Raw genomic sequence first — 20,123 nt, 5'->3', positions numbered from 1 at the left:
AGACCGAGAATGAAATAGAGAAGCCAAAAACCGACACCAACCCATAGAAAGCATGGGAGAGAACAAACGGGAGAAATGAAAAGCAAACCTAAAAGCAAAGAAACAAAAAGTAAACCGACAGATAGCATGAAATAGAACGGACAGGAGAAATGAAAAACCAAATTAAAACCCAACCAAATGAAAAGCCAACTAAGACCCAACAAAATTACCGATATGACCCAACCCACGGACATACACAAATAAAAAATAAAGGATAAAAAAGACAAATCCTATAAAACACAAAAATTAAAAACGACAGCGAAACTACTATTTCTAACACTGTTCCTAATACTGTAGCACGCCGATTCCCACTTTATTATAGTAGAGATATTTTGTAACGTTTGCCGAGAAATAAAAAAAAAAAAAGTTTTGCTTAAAGTCGCGTATTAATCTACATATCAATATTGATTCCTTAATATTTAAAATTTAAATCAATATTATTTTTAATAAAATTTATTTTTTGACCAATTATATTAAATTGATTTACATATTAATGTACAATTATGTTTGTAACTAGATTTTTTTCATAAAAAAATCCCAAAGTGATGAGCTTATCCAGTTCGTTCCTAAACATATGGGTTATGGATAATGAGTTGAGATTAAATGAATTGAGATAAAAATTAAAAGTAGAATAAAATATTATTATTTTAAAAATTTTATAAAAATTATAATAATACGATAAGATGAAATAATTTTACTCCAAACGGCGTATAATGTTGTTGTTATTTTATTTTATTATTAATTATTATAAAGAGCTACATTAGTAGAAAAGAAAGCCACCTAAGTTTACTTTTCTCCCCGAGCCAAAGACCCCTGCTTGAGTTTTCTTTTTGATTTCAAGAACATTAGCGTCAGGAACGAGAGAGCTTCTTTCCAGAGTACGCCATAGAGAGATGAAAGGTGCAGTTCTTCTCGATATATACCATCGTATTCCTTTCCCAATTTGAAATTCCAATCTCTCTCCCTCCCTACCCTCCCTCCACCTCCTGAGCTGCAATCAGCTTCTTTCTCCAGAACGCTAAACCTTTGCTTCTCCCTCTCAAAATTTGGATCCAAGCCATCACAGATCAGAATCGGTGTTTGCTTTTGTAGTCCTTTATCTAGGTTGAGCGATTTGATCTGAATAGTGTAAAATTTTGTGTTCGGTTTCGTTAGATTATTGGGGAGTTTTGATGGATAACAATAATTGGAGGCCCACCCCAAATCAAGGCTCCGTGGGAGGAGCAGTGGGTGGAGTAGGAGGAGGAGCAGGAGAACCCACCATGGACACCGGAGATTGGAGGACCCTATTGCCGCCCGATTCTCGTCAAAGAATTGTCAATAAAATGTATCTCTCTCTCTATCTTTCTCTCTACCTTCCTTTTCTTAGAAAAATCAACTGTTTAAACCTTTTTTAGGGCTTGTATTTGATTTGGTTTTTATGTATGGTTTATAAGCGGCAATTTTGTTCTTCTTCTTACCGAATCAAATAAAGAAAAAAAAAATGGCAATGGTGTTGGTAATCAGGTGTCATTAACGAGGATAAAAATCATCTTGTAGAACGAAGTATGCTATATTCGTGTGTACAACTCTAGCGCTGTAATTTTTTTTCCTCGTCGGAGCCTCTTATGTTATGAACTTACGTATATTCTGGAATTCAAGAACTTCAAGAACGAGAACAAGAATGCTACAAGAACCTCAACAACTGAGTTTTATTTCAAGGAAAAACTCACACCTCCAAGAATAGAATTTCATGTAAGTGTTCAGATATCATTTCCCTTCCCTCGATTCCAGTTTTATACAACTAACCTTTTACAATATGCACCGTTTCTCTCATTATACAAAACACCCCATTTTACTTATTACGCAAGTCTATTTTATTTCTTGTTACAATACGAATTGTTTCACTAAGGGTATGTTAGGAAATAGATCTCATCCCAAAATTCTCATCTCATCTCATCCCATCTCCTTCCCAAACATGATTCAAATACAAAATTTTCAAACTAATCATTACAACTTTCCGAAACTTTCAAAATAATAATAATAATAATAATTTAAGTTTTTCAAATCTCCAAACAAAAATAATATTATAAAACCATATTCTAAGAATATTTTAACTTTATAATATTTTTTATTCAACTTTATCTCTCGCCTTTCTCAAAACCCAAAAAAGACTTAACTAAAACTATCTCACTATTATTAACAAACTATCTTACTACTATTCATAAAATTCTTATCTCATCTCACTCCCTAAACAAGCCCTAATACCATGCACACCGTTTTGACCACTGGACTCTCCTTCTTTCCCTCGAATCCCTTCTCCTTTAACTACTTTAACCGCCATACATGACATACTCCCTTCCTTGAATGAGCCTTGATCACAAGGCTGAAGATTCAGAACTTCATCTTCCCCTCCTCACAAGACCTTACCCACAAGGTGAGGATAAAGGCCTCTGAGCTTCCACAACAACTCCCAGGTACTATCCTCAAGCGCTGCTCCAGACTATTTGATCAATACCTCAGTGTTAGTATGATTTCCACGTTTCTTCATGCGTCTGTCTAGAATTACTTCAGGCTCTGGCTGGATATTTCATTCTCTATCGACTGGTGGCAAGGATGGTAGTGGTGTGATGTTCTCCCCCAATTTCTTCTTAAGACATGATACATGAAAAACATTGTGTATTTGAGCTGAAGAGAGCAATTCCAGCTTGTATGCCACAGATTCTACCTTGGCAATGATATGCAATGGACCATAAAAATGAGGTGCTAGTTTCAGATTATGGTGTAAGGCTACTGTTTTTTGCCTATATGGTTGTAATCTAAAAAAAAACCTAGTCACCTACTGCAAAGTTTCTCTCTGTCCTTTTCTTGTTAGTACACAGTATTTCATTCTTTATTGTGCCTTCTGCAAATTCTCATTCTAGAAAGCCATTACTTAACCCATAGGGGTTGGCTCAAGTGGTAAAGGTCTTGGGCTTGAGGGCATGCTCTCCTCAGGTCCAAGGTTCAAACTCCCTTGGATGCAAACAATCTCTAGGGGCCATAGAACTTAGAGATTTTTCCTTAGAATTACCCGACGAAACTCCTTACAGTGGACCTGTGCACCCCCGGGATTAGTCGGGACGTTGTTCTCGGACACCCGGTGCCAATCAAAAAATAAAGCCATTACTTCATCCCTTGTTCTCATAAAGGGCTTCAAATGGGGACAGTCCAATAGCTGAATGTGCTGTGGTATTGTAACACTATCGGCAGCCACAAGACCCAATCTTAAGGCCTTGTTCTAATATAACACCCCAGATATGTCTCCACACATTTGTTAAGTGCCTCAGTTTGTGGATGGTAAACAGAACTAAAAGCCAAGGTTGTATCTTGCAGATTGAAAAGTTCTTTCCGGAAAGAGCTAGTAAATATCGAGTCTCTGTCAGAAATAATAGATTTAGGCATTCCATAAAACTTGAATACCCCAGAAAAAACACTTGTGCCACTTTGACTGCTGTGTAAGGATGGGCCAAAGTAAAAAAAGTGGGTGCTTTGTAAGTCTGTCCACAACAGAAAAAATGACAAAACCCAATGAGACATTGGCAATCCTTTAATGAAGTCCATTGCAATATCTGTCCAAGGCTGAGATGGCACTGGTAATGGTTGTAGTAGCCATGCAAGATGAAGATTCTCATATTTCATGGTTTGACAAATGCCACACTCCCTCACAAGCTTCTTTATATCACTTCTCATCCCCTTCCAATAGAAATCCAATCTGGCCCTATGTAGAGTTTTATATTACCCTACATGTCCAGCCTGTGGATTTTTATGGATACGATGTAAAACCTTGTCTTTAAAAGCTGAAGAGGGAACTACTACCATCTTCCCTTTTTTGAATAACAAGCCTTGCTGCAAGGTATAGTTTTTAACAGTTCTAGTGCCCTTCTTTAATTGCTTACAAATATGTTGAATCTCTTGAGCTCATCAAGCCACACAGTAGTGGGAAAAGAAATCAATGCTAGAGGAGCAGACTTTTCTTCCCCTTTTCTTGAAAGTCCATCTTATTCTCAATTTCTGCTGGGCCTCAGTGCCTGCCTTCTGTTCCAATAGAAACTTAAGAGCTCGTTGGTCAGTTTTGATCTTAAATGACTGACCCAACAAATATGGATGCCACTTTTGCACTGCAGTCACCAAAGCCAAAAGTTCTTTCTCATAGGTAACAGTTGACTTCTACCTTTGAGAGCCTTGCTGAAAAAGGCAATTGGTCTACCTTCTTGCATGAGAGCTATCCCTAAACCTGTACCACTCATCACTTCAACTGTAAATGGTTTGGTGAAGTCAGGTAGTCTTAAAACTGGTGGCTGTGTCACTGCTTGTTTCAACTCTTTAAATGCTAGTTGTGCTTAATCACACCATTCAAAAGCGTTCTTTTTCAACAGGGCTGTTAGAGGTGCTGCAGTTAATCCCTACTCGCTTGTGAACTTCCTAATGTAGCCAGTGAGCCCAAGAAAACCCCTCAAAGATTTCAATGTACTTGGAACTGGCCATTCAATTAGAGCTGCAATCCTTGGGTCAGCTCTAACACCTGAAATCGAGATTAAATGACCCAAGTACTCTACCTCAGTTACTCCAAATTTACATTTGGACATCTTGGCAAAGAGCTGATGATGTTTCAAGGTTTCTAACACCATTTTCAGATGCCCCAAATGCTCAGAAACATATTTACTCTATGAGAATATCTTTAAACCGGTGCCTCCTATCAACTCTATTTATCGGAGTCCAATAGCCAAATGACATGTAAGGGCTACAAGTTCACTTCCAAGAGCTGCGCTGCAGGGAATCGACAGGTAGAGGGAGGCCGGCCTTTTAGAACTCTCTCTCTCTCTCTCTCTCTCTCTCTCTCTCTCTCTCTCTCTCTCTCTCTCTCTCTCTCTCTCTCCACCCTCTCTCCCCTTTCGTTTCTCTTCTTCCCTCTACGAAAATCATCCCTAACCCAGGAACGCTTCTCTACCCCTTTCGTCTTTCTCCTTCCCTCTCTCCTTTACGAAAACTTCTCTCTATCTCTCCTTCACGATGGACTTTGGTTAGCCCACTCCGTATGCGCCTAACACTATCTGTGTTTTCATCCAACCTCCTCCATGTTCTACGCCGAACCACTCCACCCCAACATCACGTGATGCTGCGCCGAAACCACCCCTGCCCCAAGTCTTACGGAAGCCACCACAGATTTACATCGACAACCCATAAAAGTCGGCAGGTCCAAGACGTCGCCACCCTCACCTTAGCCCATAACCACCCTCCATGTGAAATTCCCTAGCACTTCCCGTATCTTTCACCTCTGTTTTTGGTGATGAAGACAGAGCTTGCCACGGTAACATCACTCTGCACTACCACCCTCCATGTAAAGTGCCTCCTGGCACTCAGCTACAGTCCATCCATTCCCATGAAATCCACCTTTGTTTTTATGGAAGAAAACAGAGTTTGAATACCTGGACTAGCAAGAACCATGAATTAACATAGATTATGCACATAAGATTATATGATGATTTCGGACCTTCGGTGTGCGAAATCGGTGTACGCATGCAGAGAGGAGCGACAGAATCGCGTACTCCAGCTGGGTCATGCTTGAAAAGGACAGTGAGTCTCTCAAACGGCTTCTCTCGCTTAAAGAGTCTCTGTTTTATCCTTTTGTTTTTATTTTTATTTTTCAGGGTGCATTTATGCTTGAACTATTGAAGGACTCAGTTTCTGTAACCATTTTCTCGAGTGGGTTTTCTTGCCAACATCACCCACATGACCGGACTGTCTACTTACGTAGAATTAGCTGTCGGCAATTTCATTGTAGCGTGTATAATAATTCTGTGATAAAGTCGAATAGGTGGTGTGCGATAATGCCTGACCTTCGCATAATCTCCATGCGGCAACAAGGGACGCAACAAAATTGTTTATTATGACCAGTTTGGAATGACAAATCTCGCATCGATATTAACATGGTTGCGACTGTTGATACTGGTCTGATTTGTGAAGAAGGGGAAGGAAAGGAACTGACTGGAGGAGGAGATGAAGGGTTCAAAGCATCTTTTTTTTTTTAGCAGACTTTGCCTCCTTAGGGAGATGTAGCGATTCAGAAGGATCGAGATATTGAACCTAGATGTGTTGGTTTGCCTGAGTCAAATTCTACTGCGACATGCACCCACAGTGGGAAATCGGAAATCATTTTCACCACATTCACAATGTCGGTTTCTTGAGAGAGAATGAGAGCAGAGAAATGGGAGAGAAAGGGAAGGAGAGAGAGAGGTTATAGAGGTTAGAGAGATTTCGGACCAAGAGAGAATGAGAGCAGAGAGAGAAAGGGAAGGGATTTTTTTGGGTGAGAGTTTCAGAGTGTGAGAGGGAAAGAAGATACTTCGCGAGAAAGAATGAGAGCAGAGTGAAGGGGGGAGAGGGAGTTCGGATCACCTTTTTCCTTCGCGTGAGAGAATGAGAGCAAAGAGAAAGGGGGGGCGTTGATCGCCTATTGTGCGTTCAGCCGTGCTTTTGCATATGCCCCCTAAGTGGCCACTTCTCATTGGTCTCGATAATTAGAGAAAAAAGGTGGCACCGGTCAGAAGCGTTTCTCTTACTCTATACAAGTATATCATAAAAAAAAATGAGTACAAACTTCCTGAGGTGTGGCTTGAAGATTTCATTCATTAGGCTTTGAAAGGTAGCAGGAGCATGAGTGAGCCCAAATGGCATAACTAAAAATTCACTACAAAAAATTCATAGCGACCCGTCATGGGTCCTAAAGGCATTCTTTAACATATCTTCTTCCCTCACCCTGATCTGGTGGTATCCAGGTCTAAGATCCAATTTGAAAAATTGTTTTGCCCCAAATAACTCATCAAGCAACTTATCAATGACGGGAATTGGAAACTTGTCTTTGATGGTTTCTTGGTTCAAGGCCTTATAATCTACACACATCCTTCAACTTCCATCAGCTTTTCTCACCAAAAGAACATGTGATGAAAATGGATTTTGTGATGGCCTTATTACACCAGATTTTAGTCAATCTTGCACAATCTTCTCTATTTCAGTTTTGTGATAAAAAGGATCCCTGTAAGGCCTAACTGAAATAGGCTGAGTGTCATTCTTCAAAATAATTTGGTGATCACATGATCTGAGAGGTGGCAACCCAGTTGGTTCATCAAAAACTCCTCGATACTCTTCCAGTAATTCAGCAACATCATTATGGACTACACCCTTCTATTCACTATTTTCTATTAATTTCAGCTGCAAAAACCACCCTTGTTTCCTCAATGAGGAAGGCTTCAAAAACTGAGAACCATCTTCCACAGAAGTATCACCCATAAAAAGGCCTTGCAATTTCATATGCACCCCCTTTTATTTGAAACTGCATTGTCATCTGCATAAAGTCCCACACAGTAGGCCCAAGTGTTCTCAACCATTGTAATTCATAAAAAAAAAAGTGTTCTCAACCATTGTACTCCCAAAACTACATCACAACCCTCCAATGGTAATAAGTGAAGAGACACATTGAACCTACTGCCTTGTATCTTTACTACAGAGTTTCCACATCTTCCCTTACTTGTTAACTTCTCTCCATTAGCTACCTTTACCTGTAAATGAGGCCCCTCCAAAATTTGCAGCCTAGCCAACTCAGCAACTCGTGGATATAATAAGTTGTGTGTGCTTCCAGAATCAACCAATATTACCACTGGCTGGGCTCCAATGACACCCATTAATCTCATAGTATTAGAACTAGGGGAGCCTAAAATGGCATGAATCGAAATTTCAAGACTTCCCACTTGTTCCTCTAATTCTGTCAAATCAGATTTTCCAACTACTTGTTCCTTTTCAACTTCCCCATCACTTGCTTCACTAGTTTCAACTTGCAAAAAATATATATTTGGGTTCTTGCAGACATGTGAGGGGTTGCACTTTTCTTCACAATGGCAACATAACCCCTTCCTTCTCTTTTCATCCATTTGGGCAGAAGAAACCTTCATAGCTTGGAAGCTATTTCTTTGATTACCCCTTCCCATTCCTTTCACATTTGTTTACTGCTCCTTTCAGGCCTTCCTAGTACTCCCCACATATTCCTCTTGTATCTTTGCTAACCCCAAATGCGGCACTCAAACTTATTGGGTTAAGCATACGAACAGGTAGTCTAATTTCATCTTTCAGGCCACTCAGTAAGCAACTAAGTTTGTGTTTCTCCCCTTCAACCTGTTAGATAGTCCGTCAAATTGAACTTTATAAGTTGCTACCGTGCTAGTTTGCTTAAGCCTAGTCAAGGCTTCCATGGGATCATCATAAGCTGTTCGCGCAAACCTTGGCAACCCAGTTTCCCACCCTTCAAACTTCCCACTATCAGCAACATCTTGATACCAAATTAAAGCTTCCCCTTCCATGTGGTAAGAGGTCATTAACAGTCTCTGGACAAGGGAAGTTTGATGATAATCGAAATATTGGTTGGCCTTAAAGACCCAACCCGAAGGATTATTCCCATTGAAATGAGGAAAATCTAATCTAACAGCTTTGGGCAAGAAATGTCTGTCTTCTTAAACCACTAATCCTAGTTCTTGAACTTCTTCCCTAGGTGTACAAACATGTTGATACTCAATCAAGGTTCTAATCATATCTATCATTTGGTCTAACCTGTCAAAAATAACATGGATAGACTACTGCTGATCTTTGAGTTGCCTTTGCATCGCCTGCTATTGTTTATGGTTGACCCCTTGGTGAGCCTTCAACGCCATTGATCGTGTACCTTCAGCCATGAGGGATTGCCCCTCTCTGATACCAATTGTTATGTATATTCTGGAATTCAAGAACTTAAAGAACAAGAATAAGAACAAGAATGCTACAAGAACCTCAAGATCTGAGTTTCATTTCGAGGAAAAACTCACACCTAAGTGTTCAGATATCCTTTCCCTTCCTGTTAGTCCAGTTTTATACAACTAACCTTTTACAATACGCCCCGTTTTACTTTTTTATTTTTATTGGCACCGGGTGTCCAGGAATAACGTCCCGATTAATCCCGGGGGCGCACAGGCTCTTGGCAAGGAGTTTCCCGCAAATGCACCTCGGGTAATTCAAGGAGAAAATCTCCCAATTCGATGGCCCCTAGAGATTGCTTGCACCCAATGAGATTTGAACCTTAGACCTGGGGGGAGCATACCTCCAAGCCCAATGACATGCCCAAGGACTTTACCACTTGAGCCAACCCCTAGGGGTTCCCCATTTTACTTATTACACAAGCCTATTTTATTTCTTACTACAATTCAAATCGTTTCACTAATACTATGTGCACCATTTTGCCCACTAGACTCTCCTTTCCCTCGAATACCATCTCCTTCAACTACTTTAACTGCCATACATGACATCTTAATGTATTCATTAGTAATTTAACTTAACTCACCAATATATTTGATCCATTGGAGGAAATAACGACTCCTATTTCACATGATAAATGGGTTCCACCACTGCCCTTTATTTTTATATGAAACTAAAAGGATTTCTATTCCCCAACAAAAAGGAGTGTTTGTTCGAAGTTTGGAATAGTTGCTAGATTGACCATGTCTCCATTGGTTTGTGGCATCACCACGCATGCACCACTGGCTGAAGGCCATGTCTTTGTATTGTTGCAAATTTGAATCTTCAGCTCGGGAATTGATTGGAGATGGTTCTATGCTTGGTTTCTCATTTTCTTCCATTTGAATTTTTCTACATGCATCATTTTCCTTCCATGTTTGGTTTTAAATATTGCTGCAAATTACAAAGAAAAGCCAAGGGCATCACTAAAAAGAAACAATTCTTGAAAATTGGGTCAGAATGGCATATGATGAGCTTGAGAATAAAAATATTGCAACACGAAATCAAGCAAGGTTGTTTAATTTATCACCATCGGAAGATGTTAAGAAATAGAGGGATTTTTTTGTGGCAACAACGAAATCATGGACAAATAACCGTGAATTCATATTTTCATAGATTCCACTATTAGCATATACACGAATGCTCATATAACTGTTTAATTATTGTATCAACTTACATGGGTAGATGTCTGCTTAAGTTTGGTGGCCTAAGAACATCAAGACCAAGAACCCTTGTTTGCTAAAACAATGAAGAAACCTCTGGGGTAAGATAAAAATCCATGGAAGTTTGCAAAATGCATCTAAAGTGTGGCACTGACAATATGACTTTGATGCTAAAGTGGCAGTGGTGTGCTAAAGTGAAGATTAAACAGTCACATGCTGTTGCTGTTTCCTGTTCTTCACACTTTTAAAATTTAATGAAATTTTATGTGTAGCTTCTCTTGATATTATTTTGTGGCGCTGGTTCTCTACTATCAGCATATGGTTTACCAATTTGGGTTTTTGTTTTATAAATAGCTTCTTTTGTGCCTGTATGGCAAGCAACTTATTAAGGGCATCTCTTATGTTTGTAGAATGGATACATTGAAGAGGCATCTTCCTGTTTCTGGTCAAGAGGGTTTACATGAGCTCCGGAAAATAGCTATAAGGTTTGAGGAAAAGATTTATACTGCTGCCACGAGTCAGGTACTTCCATCGTGATGGGTCCCATCATTGGCATGATGTGAATGCATAGTTGTGAGTAGATATAAATGCAGATTACAAAGATATAATGGGAGGAGTATTTTTATTTTGCATCTTGCAGTGCTGTGAGATTTAATATTTTGCTGATCCCTTATGTCAGGGAGATTATCTGCGGAAAATATCTCTGAAGATGCTTACAATGGAAACCAAGTCTCAGAATCCTACAACCAATTCTTTGCCGTCCAACTCTGCTGGCAATAGCAACAAGCCCCCAGATTCAGGTAAAACCATCAACAAGTGATGTGCATTATTTTACCTTCATATTAATTCCTTATGTCTGTCTTTCTAGTTTTTTGCCTTTTGACATTGATAAATGGTTATCCTTCGTTTTTCACGATACACACATCCCTTATGTATCATTGTGTGTCTTAGTAGGTTTGCTTAACCTTTGTATTGTGGATATGGGTGCGTTGTTTTGTTGAGAGATCTAAAGATAGTCTTTATTTTACAATCCTCAAATGTCGTGTTGCCAATACTTCCTTTTATAATTTTCCTGTATCTATTTTTCCCTCTTGACTAGTGTTTCCTCTTGTATACTTCCTGTGTTCTTACTTCTTAGGTTATGCCTATTCTTCTATTAGCATGAATAAAATCTTTATTTAAAAAAAAATTGTAGTATTTCCACTATTTGTTGGTGGGGAATGTGGGGACAAGTTGGATAATATATGAAGCTGTACCATCTTTCAGAATACTTTTATCCTTTCTATTTTTAAACGGGTTATCAAAAAGCAGTGAGTGGTTAAATGCTTTGTCCATTAGGTTAGAATTTGCTTTTGTGTATTTTCTATTCCTCTCCTTTTATTTTATTTTTTTTCATTTTCCTTCAGTATTTGTTCCTATAACTTGGTGTCTGTTTTTGTTCTTTCATATTGAATAGGGATGCTTGGTATGCAAAACCAAGTTCACAATCAAGGGCAATCGCTTCCTATTCCATTGCAGTCTCAAGCACGGCAACAACTGTTATCCCAGAACATTCAGAATAATGTTCCATCTGCTGGAGTTCAAAGCTCTACCAGTTTACCATCTACACTGCCTACTGTCTCTGGTTTGAACCAGGCTCCTATCTCAAATGTTGTTGGCCAGAATACCAATATGCAGAATATATCTGGAAATTCCCAGAACCCAGTTGGAAATTCAATGGGGCAAGGGGTTCCCTCTAATATGTTTACAAATAATCAGCGGCAAATGCAAGGAAGGCAACAGGTTGTTCCACTGCAGCAGCAACAGCAACAGTCACAGAATCAGCAGCAGTATATGTACCAGCAGCAATTGCAACAAAAGCTTTTAAAGCAGAAGATCCAGCAGGGAAATACCCCACACGCACTCATGCAAGTGCAATCCCATATTCAGCAACAGCAGCAGCAGCAGCAGCAGAATCTATTACAAAACAATCAGTTACAATCTTCTCAGCAATCAATCATGCAATCATCATCTGGCATGCAGCCTTCTGTGATGCAGTCATCGTCTCTTTCTGTTCTTCAGCAGAATCAGCAGCCATCTATTCAACAGGCAACACAGAATATGCTTCAGCAACATTCGCAATCAGTTCTCAGGCAGCCACAACAGGCAGCTGTTGTTCATCCGCAGCAAACACAATTGCGACAGCAGTCTATATTGCCAACACAGCAGCAGCAGCAGCAGCAGCTGATGGGTCAGCAGCCAAATGCTACAAATATGCAACAGAACCAATTAATTGCACAACCAAGCAGTGTTGGGGACATGCAGCAGCAGCAACAGAGGCTGCTTGGCCAGCAGAATAATCTTCAAAATATGCAGCAGCAGCAGCAGCAACAGCAACAACATCAGCTAATGGCCCAGCAAAACAACCTCTCTAATATGCATCAACAATTGGGCTCTCAAAGTAATGTCTCTGGGTTACAGCAGCAGCAGCAGCAGCAGCAGCAGCAGCAGTTGCTCGGAGCTCAGTCTGTTAACTCAAGTATGCAAACTTCTCAGCACCCAGTGCACATGTTACAACAGTCCAAGGTTCCAGTGCAGCAACAATCACAACACAACGCAGCTAATTTCTTACCTACTCAAGGGCAGCTGTCACAATCACAGCCACAACCACCACAGCAGCAATTAATGTCTCAGATTCAGTCACAACCTTCACAGTTGCAGCAGCAGTTGGGTTTGCAACAGCAGACGAATACATTGCAAAGGGATATGCAACAAAGGCTTCAAGCATCAGGTCAAGTGTCAGGCCCCTTGCTTCAACCACAGAATGTAATTGATCAGCAAAAGCAGTTTTACCAAAGAGCTGTTCCAGATACATCGTCAAGTACGTCATTGCTATTATGTGGTTTAGTTTCTTGTTCCTACGTCTCTTTTGCTTTTTGGTGCCTTTGTCTTATTTAGATCATCATCATTCACTTTGTAAGACTATCATCCTCAAGTTTTGCATCTCTCTCTGTCTCTGTCTCTCTCTTCCTGTTTCTGTCCGAGGTTCCAACTACGGTTGTATGTTCTCAAAATGCATTGGGGTCCAAATTGTTTTTGGTGTAAAATTGCATTTGTTTAGTAGATGCATGGCTGGAAATTTTGAGAATGATATCATTCATTATGTGCTACTAAGGAGTAAGCTTACATATCTCAAAATCTAACTTGTAGGCCAAACAACTAAGCTCTTGCCGAAAATGTCCCTGCCCAGTGCCAGCACCACTTTATCCACTACACAGCCATCACCACTTTCACCATGTTGTTTCGCTTTGCTGCAAGTTATATAATCATTTATAGCACCACAACCACCTCCATGGCCTTTTGCCATGGGTGAGGTCTCTGCTGCCAAAGCATTATGATCACTGATACACTTGTTGTTTTTATCATTGCACTTTGATCTCCTTTCGAGTTAATATTCAGACCACTATTGGCCCCTTAGTTACCTGTACCCACACTATCAGCCTCATAATATTTCAAACTTTTATGGGTCCCTTAGTTCCTCACACTTCTGCAAGCGAATGGTTATCATCATGTGTAAATCTGTAACCCTCTTATAATAGTTATTCATTTTTTAGATTTGATAATCTTTTTTTGGGGGCAAATGCTGCTTACCATTTTCTTGTTTGCCTTGCAAGACAGAAGATTTATATATTTGCCTAGCATTTTTTCTCCATATGAAAAGCATGCGAGTGCATCTGTGGTTTTCTTTTTCCTGAAAGTATTCCAATATTGAGGTTGACTTTGGAAAATATATTGATCCTCATGATGCTGTCAATTTTCTGATTCTGGCTAATAAACTGTCCCAGGTAGGATTTCTTGTTTCAAAATGTTCTGGGCCCAATGGCATGAAGAGATTCTGAGAGCCACATAGATTGTCAGTTGACAAAGTTTTCTTTAACCTTGGGGTTTATGTTAGAGCTGTTTTCATAGTCGCGCTATGTTATTTGAATGAATTTTTGTTTTGTTTTGTTCGGCTTATTATGGATAATTTATGTTTTGCCTGTATTAGGCTTCTCTAAATTATTTCCCTTTTAAGCAAAATATTGATTTGATTACATTTGCTCGTATTTACGTATGTTTGTACTTTTGTAGCATCTCTAGATTCTACGGCTCAGACAGGACATGGAAATGGGGGTGATTGGCAAGAGGAGGTCTATCAAAAGGTAATATGTCATGACTTATTGGTCAGTGCTCATTTATCATATATATATTTCCAAAGGAAAAAATCCTTGTAGGAGTTCTTGAATTTGGGTGGAGGTGAAGTTTGGACTTGATTGCATTAACTGTATTTGCTGAACAATAGCAAGTTAACAATCATAAACTATATACATATTGAAGAGAGAACAAGCTGGCCAACTTTATAGGATGTGAAGAATTATCCCAGGACTAGAGGATATATGAACCGTAGAATTTTATTCTAGAAAAGAAATACCGATGTGCGGTTTTGAGCTTAGTGTTACGGTCAGACCTACACACCATTATCTCTTCCCTGTGGGAGCTTTTTCATTATGATATCTGGATGGGATATTGGAGTTGTTACAACTAAGTATCTAGTGTCAAATTTTAGGACTTCTTCATTATGATATTTGAATCGGATATTCAAGTTGTTGCTAAGTGTCTGATATTAAGTTTTGCCTGGCTCTTGCATATTGGACTGGGCAAAGATTATTTTATGCAGTACTGGAATTTTCCTTCTCTTTTAGTCCATGATTGGAAGAAGCGTTTGTGGCATGATGTACTTGAGTTGAAATAAAGAGTTTGTTGCAACAAGATTCTTTTAAAGATATTTTTTTTTATTGGCACCGGGTGTCATTTCTTTTATAGATATTGAATGTGAAGCAATGAGGAGTTTAAATAATGTGTCTTGCTAATTACTATATGACAGATCAAAGCCATGAAGGAGATGCACTTGCCTGAATTAAACGAAATGTACCAGAAAATTGCTGCAAAAGTGCAGCAGGTATGTTATTCTTCAAAACTTTCCTTGTGTGACTCATTGACCAAGTTTACTCACTATTCAGCCTTTCCCATTATACTCGTGGTAATGGCATCCAATAATTTTTTTTTTAATCGTTAAACAAAAATTTTATCGATCATGGAATAGACGAAAGCCCGAGTATACGGGAATGTCGTCCAATAATTATGTTAGTGTTAAGAAGTGCTTTGGAACTGAAAAGTGCTTTAAACTAGTGTGGGCTGTCTACATGGGGATGTTAACACCCTCCAAAATCAGAATCTGCAGCCCCATTTCCAAACACCCGAAGACAATTAACATTACTAATTTTCTTGTTCTTATCATGTTTGGTATTGCTTTGTTCTCCAGCAAGATTCTCTATCACAACAACCGAAGTCAGATCAGCTTGAGAAGTTGAAAACATTTAAGACTATGTTGGAGCGGCTTATTACATTCTTACAGGTTTCCAAAGATAATATAGTACTGCAGTACAAGGATAAGTTGGGATTATACGAGAAGCAGATATTAAATTTCATAAACACAAACAGGCCCAGGAAGCCTGTTTCTTCGCTGCAGCAAGGACAGCTTCCCCCACCTCATATGCACTCCATGCAGCAATCACAATCTCAAATTACCCAAATGCAGTCTCATGAAAGTCAAATGAACCCTCAGTTGCAATCAATGAATTTACAAGGTTCTGTAGCAACAATGCAGCAGAACAATATGACAAGCTTGCAGCATAATTCTCTCTCCTTATCTGGGGTTTCAACAGCTCAGCAAAACATGATGAACTCATTGCAGTCCGGTTCTAATATGGACTCAGGACAAGGCAATGCGCCGAGCTCATTGCAGCCAGTGGCCATGGGATCTCTACAACAAAATCCTGTGAGTGCTCCCCAACAGACAAACGTCAACAATTTGTCCTCACAGAGTGGAGTGAATGCGCTACAGCCAACCATCAATTCTCTTCAGTCAAGTTCTAATATGCTTCAACAACAACATTTGAAACAACATCAGGAACAGCAAATGATGCAGCAGACACAGCAACTCAAACAACAATATCAGCAGCGCCAGATGCAGCAGCATCTGATGCAGAAGCAGCATCTAATGCAACAGCAGCAGCAACAACAGCAGCAACAGTTACACCAACAACCAAAGCAGCAGATGTCTGCACAGTTGCAGTCACAACAAATACCGCAGCTTCATCAAACCAATGATGCAAACGAACTGAAAATACGACCGGGGTTGGGTGTTAAGCCAGGGGTCTTTCAGCAACATCTACCAGCAGGCCAGCGTGCTGCTTATCCTCATCAACAATTAAAACCAGGAGCATCATTTCCTACTTCATCACCACAACTTCTTCAGGCCGTGTCCCCACAGATTCTCCAACACTCTTCTCCACAGGTGGACCAGCAAAATGTTTTAGCATCTATCACAAAAGCTGGAACGCCACTGCAATCTGCAAACTCACCTTTTGTTGTCCCATCTCCTTCAACTCCTTTAGCTCCTTCTCCTATGCCAGGGGATTCTGAGAAACCTATCTCTGGTGTTTCCTCACTCTCAAATGCTGGAAACATTGGACATCAACAGACAAGTGGAGTGGGCGCTCCAGCTCCATCCCTTGCCATTGGGACTCCTGGGATATCAGCCTCACCTTTGCTTGCTGAGTTTACAGGTCAGGAAGGCACTCACGGTAATGCTTTGATGAATGTTTCTGGAAAGTCGAGCATTACAGAGCAGCCTCTTGAACGTTTAATTAAAGCGGTTGGTTAAATTTTTTTCACCCACTATGATCTTTTATGGTGCTTAATAATATTTCCTCGCTCAACTTATCAAAATAATAATAATAATATTTCCTCGCTCAAAAATAGAAAAACTTTATTTGGTACTTTCTTTCTTTCTTTTTATTATTTTTTTAATATTTATTTCCATTCTATTCACATTGGTTATAACTAATGAATTTTCAGGTAAAATCAATGTCACCTAAATCATTAAGTGCCTCTGTCAGTGACATTGGTTCAGTTGTGAGCATGATCGATCGGATAGCAGGTTCAGCACCAGGTAATGGATCTAGAGCTGCTGTTGGTGAGGATTTGGTCGCCATGACAAAATGCCGGCTCCAAGCAAGAAATTTCATCATACAAGATGGATCCAATGGGATGAGGAAAATGAGGCGCTACACGAGTGCCATGCCCTTAAATGTTGTTTCATCAGCTGGCAGCATGAATGATAGTTTCAAGCAGCTGTCAGGTTCAGAGACATCTGAACTGGAGTCGACTGCAACTTCTAGTGTCAAGAGGCCTAGGATTGAGGTATAAATCTCAGCATGTAGTGTTACTTCTATAAGTCGGGATAATTAAATCATGTAGCACTCATTGCAGGTTAATCATGCCCTTTTGGAAGAAATAAGGGAGATAAATCAAGGACTCATAGACACGGTCGTTGATATAAGTGATGAAGATGTCGATCCAACTGCAGGTGCTGCTGCTGCTGAAGGGGGTGAAGGAACCATTGTCAAGTGCTCTTTCAATGCTGTGGCTCTCAGCCCAAACTTGAAATCTCAGTACACTTCTGCACAAATGGTGGGCTTTCAGACCTTGTAACGTGAAGTTATTTTTTATTGTGAAAATCTCGTCTGTAATTATATGTGCTTCACTTGTATGCAGTCTCCAATTCAGCCATTAAGATTGCTTGTTCCATCAAATTATCCAAACTGCTCCCCCATTCTCTTAGACAAGTTTCCAGTTGAAGTCAGGTGATGGAGCTTTGCATTATGCCGCCCTTTTATATGTTGCTTTAGTATATAAAGTAAAAGTATGAATGGTATTGCCTGTTTCTTACTGCGGGTAACAACTTCTTCCATCCTTGTGACAAAATAAACATTATATGAAATAGAGTCTCTAATTTATTTATTTGTTAAAGCTTTCTGGGAAAAACAATCATTTATATTTTGCTGGTTTTACCATGAAACTAATCATTTCAGTTATCTCCCACATTCGCTTCATCTAATGGTTTTCATCTTGTAATTTTCCTTCACTTTTTTCCTGACACTGCGTTAGTGGGTAAATGGAGATGAACAAACCTTTAGGGGTTAGTTCAGATGGATAATATACATAGTTTAATGACCCGAAAGACCCATGCTAAAAAGTTGTCTTGTAAAATAACTCTTACCTTTCCTCAATCTTGTTATTTATTATGAATTATTTGATCACCATGTATGATCTTTACTTCTCAAAGTTGGAGCGAAATGTCAGGTGTTTTAGAAATACCTCACATCTAACATACCAATTTTGGGTATGATGTTCTGCTTTGACAGTAAGGATTATGAAGATCTTTCGGTAAAGGCAAAGTCAAGGTTTAGCATATCTCTACGAAATCTTTCACAACCCATGTCACTTGGCCAGATAGCAAGAACTTGGGATGTTTGTGCTCGAGCGATTATTTCTGAGCATGCACAGCAGAGTGGCGGAGGTAGTTTCAGCTCAAAATATGGGACTTGGGAGAACTGCTTGAGCGCCACATGATCACTGTCACAGACCCAGAGAGTTAGCATTGCATGAGTTGTTGTAATCAATCAGCCTTGATGTAGAATTTGCTGCATATGCTTCTGTCTTGACTACCTGGCGCAGTCTTTGGAAAGAAGACTCGTGGTAGCTGACATGTTTATCGAGGGAGATAGAGAAGTTTTTCAACACTGCTGGAAGTAGTGATATTCCACCGTACCGTGTATCACACTAAAAAATAATTTATGTTGCTTTTACTAGGTTTTGTATTGTAAGTTGTAACCGCGCAGCAGAATGTAATTTATGCCATTTTTAGTTCTTCTAAGAAACTCTCCCCGGGAGTTTAGTTTTTGCATGATTTAAATCTCTTGACCACAGGCCCCTGATATTCTTTTTGCTAGCAGTATGGATAAGTAGGTTATAATATGACAAACAGACAACTCATATTTATTAGAGATAAACTTTCAGCCTTATTTAATCGTGAAGATAATTAAGTCATAGTGATGTTCGTATAAGTCCCTACACCTATATATATATATATATATGTGTGCGCGCGCGCGCGCGCGGGCGTCAGGTAACACCAAATGACAATTTTGATTATGAAAATTTTTTTTTTATCATCTTCACACTTCACAGGTTATATTTATTTTAATTTTTTTTTATTTTTTTATAATGAATATGTAGTGTGTAGATGATAAATAGAATAATTTAATTATTTTAATAAGAATAAAATAAAATAAAAATAAAAAATAATATTTTAATATATAAAATATGTGATGTGGAATGATTTGTACATTTCTTTTTTATTATATACTTGAGCTATAGCAACTCGGTTGCATGTAGCAGAGCTCTTACTCTTTACTGAAAATTCATTGCCATCAATCTTTGATTTGCACGTTGACGGTTACGCGTGGTGATGGAACACGTGTAATGTCTTTTAACCATTTACACCAATCAATAATAAAAGATATTATTTCTATTGTAAAACTGAAATGTCATTAATCATTTAATTTCCTATTTCTTATTGTTTTTATCGTCCAAGTGGATGAAGATGTGAAATTTTATTAGAATAATATTTAATACTGATGCAACCTACTTGGACCAAATTATTTTTTATTATTAGATGACAAATACCTATGAATGACATTTGTCAGTTTGAGCGAAGTAGATTGCAATGACAGTTGGAAGATTCTGACAACGAACCAAAAGTCCAACACGTGGAACCTTCGAATCAAATCCACTCCCTTCAAAGATAAATCCAAAGGCGCCAACTCCGGCGCTTTATTCAAAAGAAAAATTCAGTGATCGGTTAAAATATAAATTTTTTGAAAATTAATATTAATTTAAATTTTAAATATCAAGTATAATTTTTTTTATTAAAAAACTTCTCTCCCAACAAAGTTAACAGTCTCAAGATTTGTTAACCAAATATGGGCTAAACATCTTAATAAATACTTGAAACTCAGTAATTATTAATTCTTATTTCTTAATACTTTTAAAGCAGAGTAGAGTAATGTTTTCTTAAATAAACTAAACAAGTAATTAGAGAATATGTGTACTAATTAGACGAACGTGTATGATACAAATCTTTGAATTTCTCTCTCACGCCCT

General features: G+C 38.9%; 1 protein-coding gene across 4 annotated transcripts; it reads left to right on the top strand.

The window, feature by feature from the left end:
• The first annotated feature begins 825 nt into the window (after nucleotides 1–825).
• On the top strand, nucleotides 826–18,876 carry LOC122284711 (mediator of RNA polymerase II transcription subunit 15a-like). Of its 4 annotated transcripts, none has more exons than XM_043095312.1 (12): nucleotides 826–1,366; nucleotides 10,448–10,559; nucleotides 10,717–10,837; nucleotides 11,494–12,214; nucleotides 12,251–12,897; nucleotides 14,148–14,218; nucleotides 14,941–15,015; nucleotides 15,379–16,773; nucleotides 16,977–17,321; nucleotides 17,391–17,591; nucleotides 17,676–17,764; nucleotides 18,326–18,876. In XM_043095312.1, the coding sequence occupies exons 1-12, from the start codon at nucleotides 1,212–1,214 to the stop codon at nucleotides 18,531–18,533; spliced, it is 4,140 nt and encodes a 1,379-aa protein (XP_042951246.1). In that variant the 5' UTR covers nucleotides 826–1,211; the 3' UTR covers nucleotides 18,534–18,876. The 4 variants fall into 4 exon arrangements, with proteins under 4 accessions (XP_042951246.1, XP_042951245.1, XP_042951248.1 ...); XM_043095314.1 differs by adding an exon at nucleotides 1,681–1,773 and having other exon boundaries at nucleotides 1,224–1,366; nucleotides 11,494–12,897; XM_043095311.1 differs by having other exon boundaries at nucleotides 11,494–12,897.
• The last annotated feature ends 1,247 nt before the right edge of the window (nucleotides 18,877–20,123 follow it).

Source organism: Carya illinoinensis, chromosome 1, assembly GCF_018687715.1.
Source record: "Carya illinoinensis cultivar Pawnee chromosome 1, C.illinoinensisPawnee_v1, whole genome shotgun sequence".
In the NCBI taxonomy this organism is placed as follows: domain Eukaryota; kingdom Viridiplantae; phylum Streptophyta; class Magnoliopsida; order Fagales; family Juglandaceae; genus Carya; species Carya illinoinensis.
The sequence above is the reverse complement of the archived record's forward strand: the minus strand, read 5'-3'. Positions and strand labels throughout refer to the sequence as shown.

Bases quoted from the DNA above. Each gene is read 5' to 3' on its own strand.
- LOC122284711 (XM_043095311.1), top strand. From the start codon at position 1,212: ATGGATAACAATAATTGGAGGCCCACCCCAAATCAAGGCTCCGTGGGA. The intron at 1,367-10,447 runs GTATCTCTCTCT...TTATGTTTGTAG, and splicing joins CAAAGAATTGTCAATAAAAT to AATGGATACATTGAAGAGGC. The intron at 14,219-14,940 runs GTAATATGTCAT...ACTATATGACAG, and splicing joins AAGAGGAGGTCTATCAAAAG to ATCAAAGCCATGAAGGAGAT.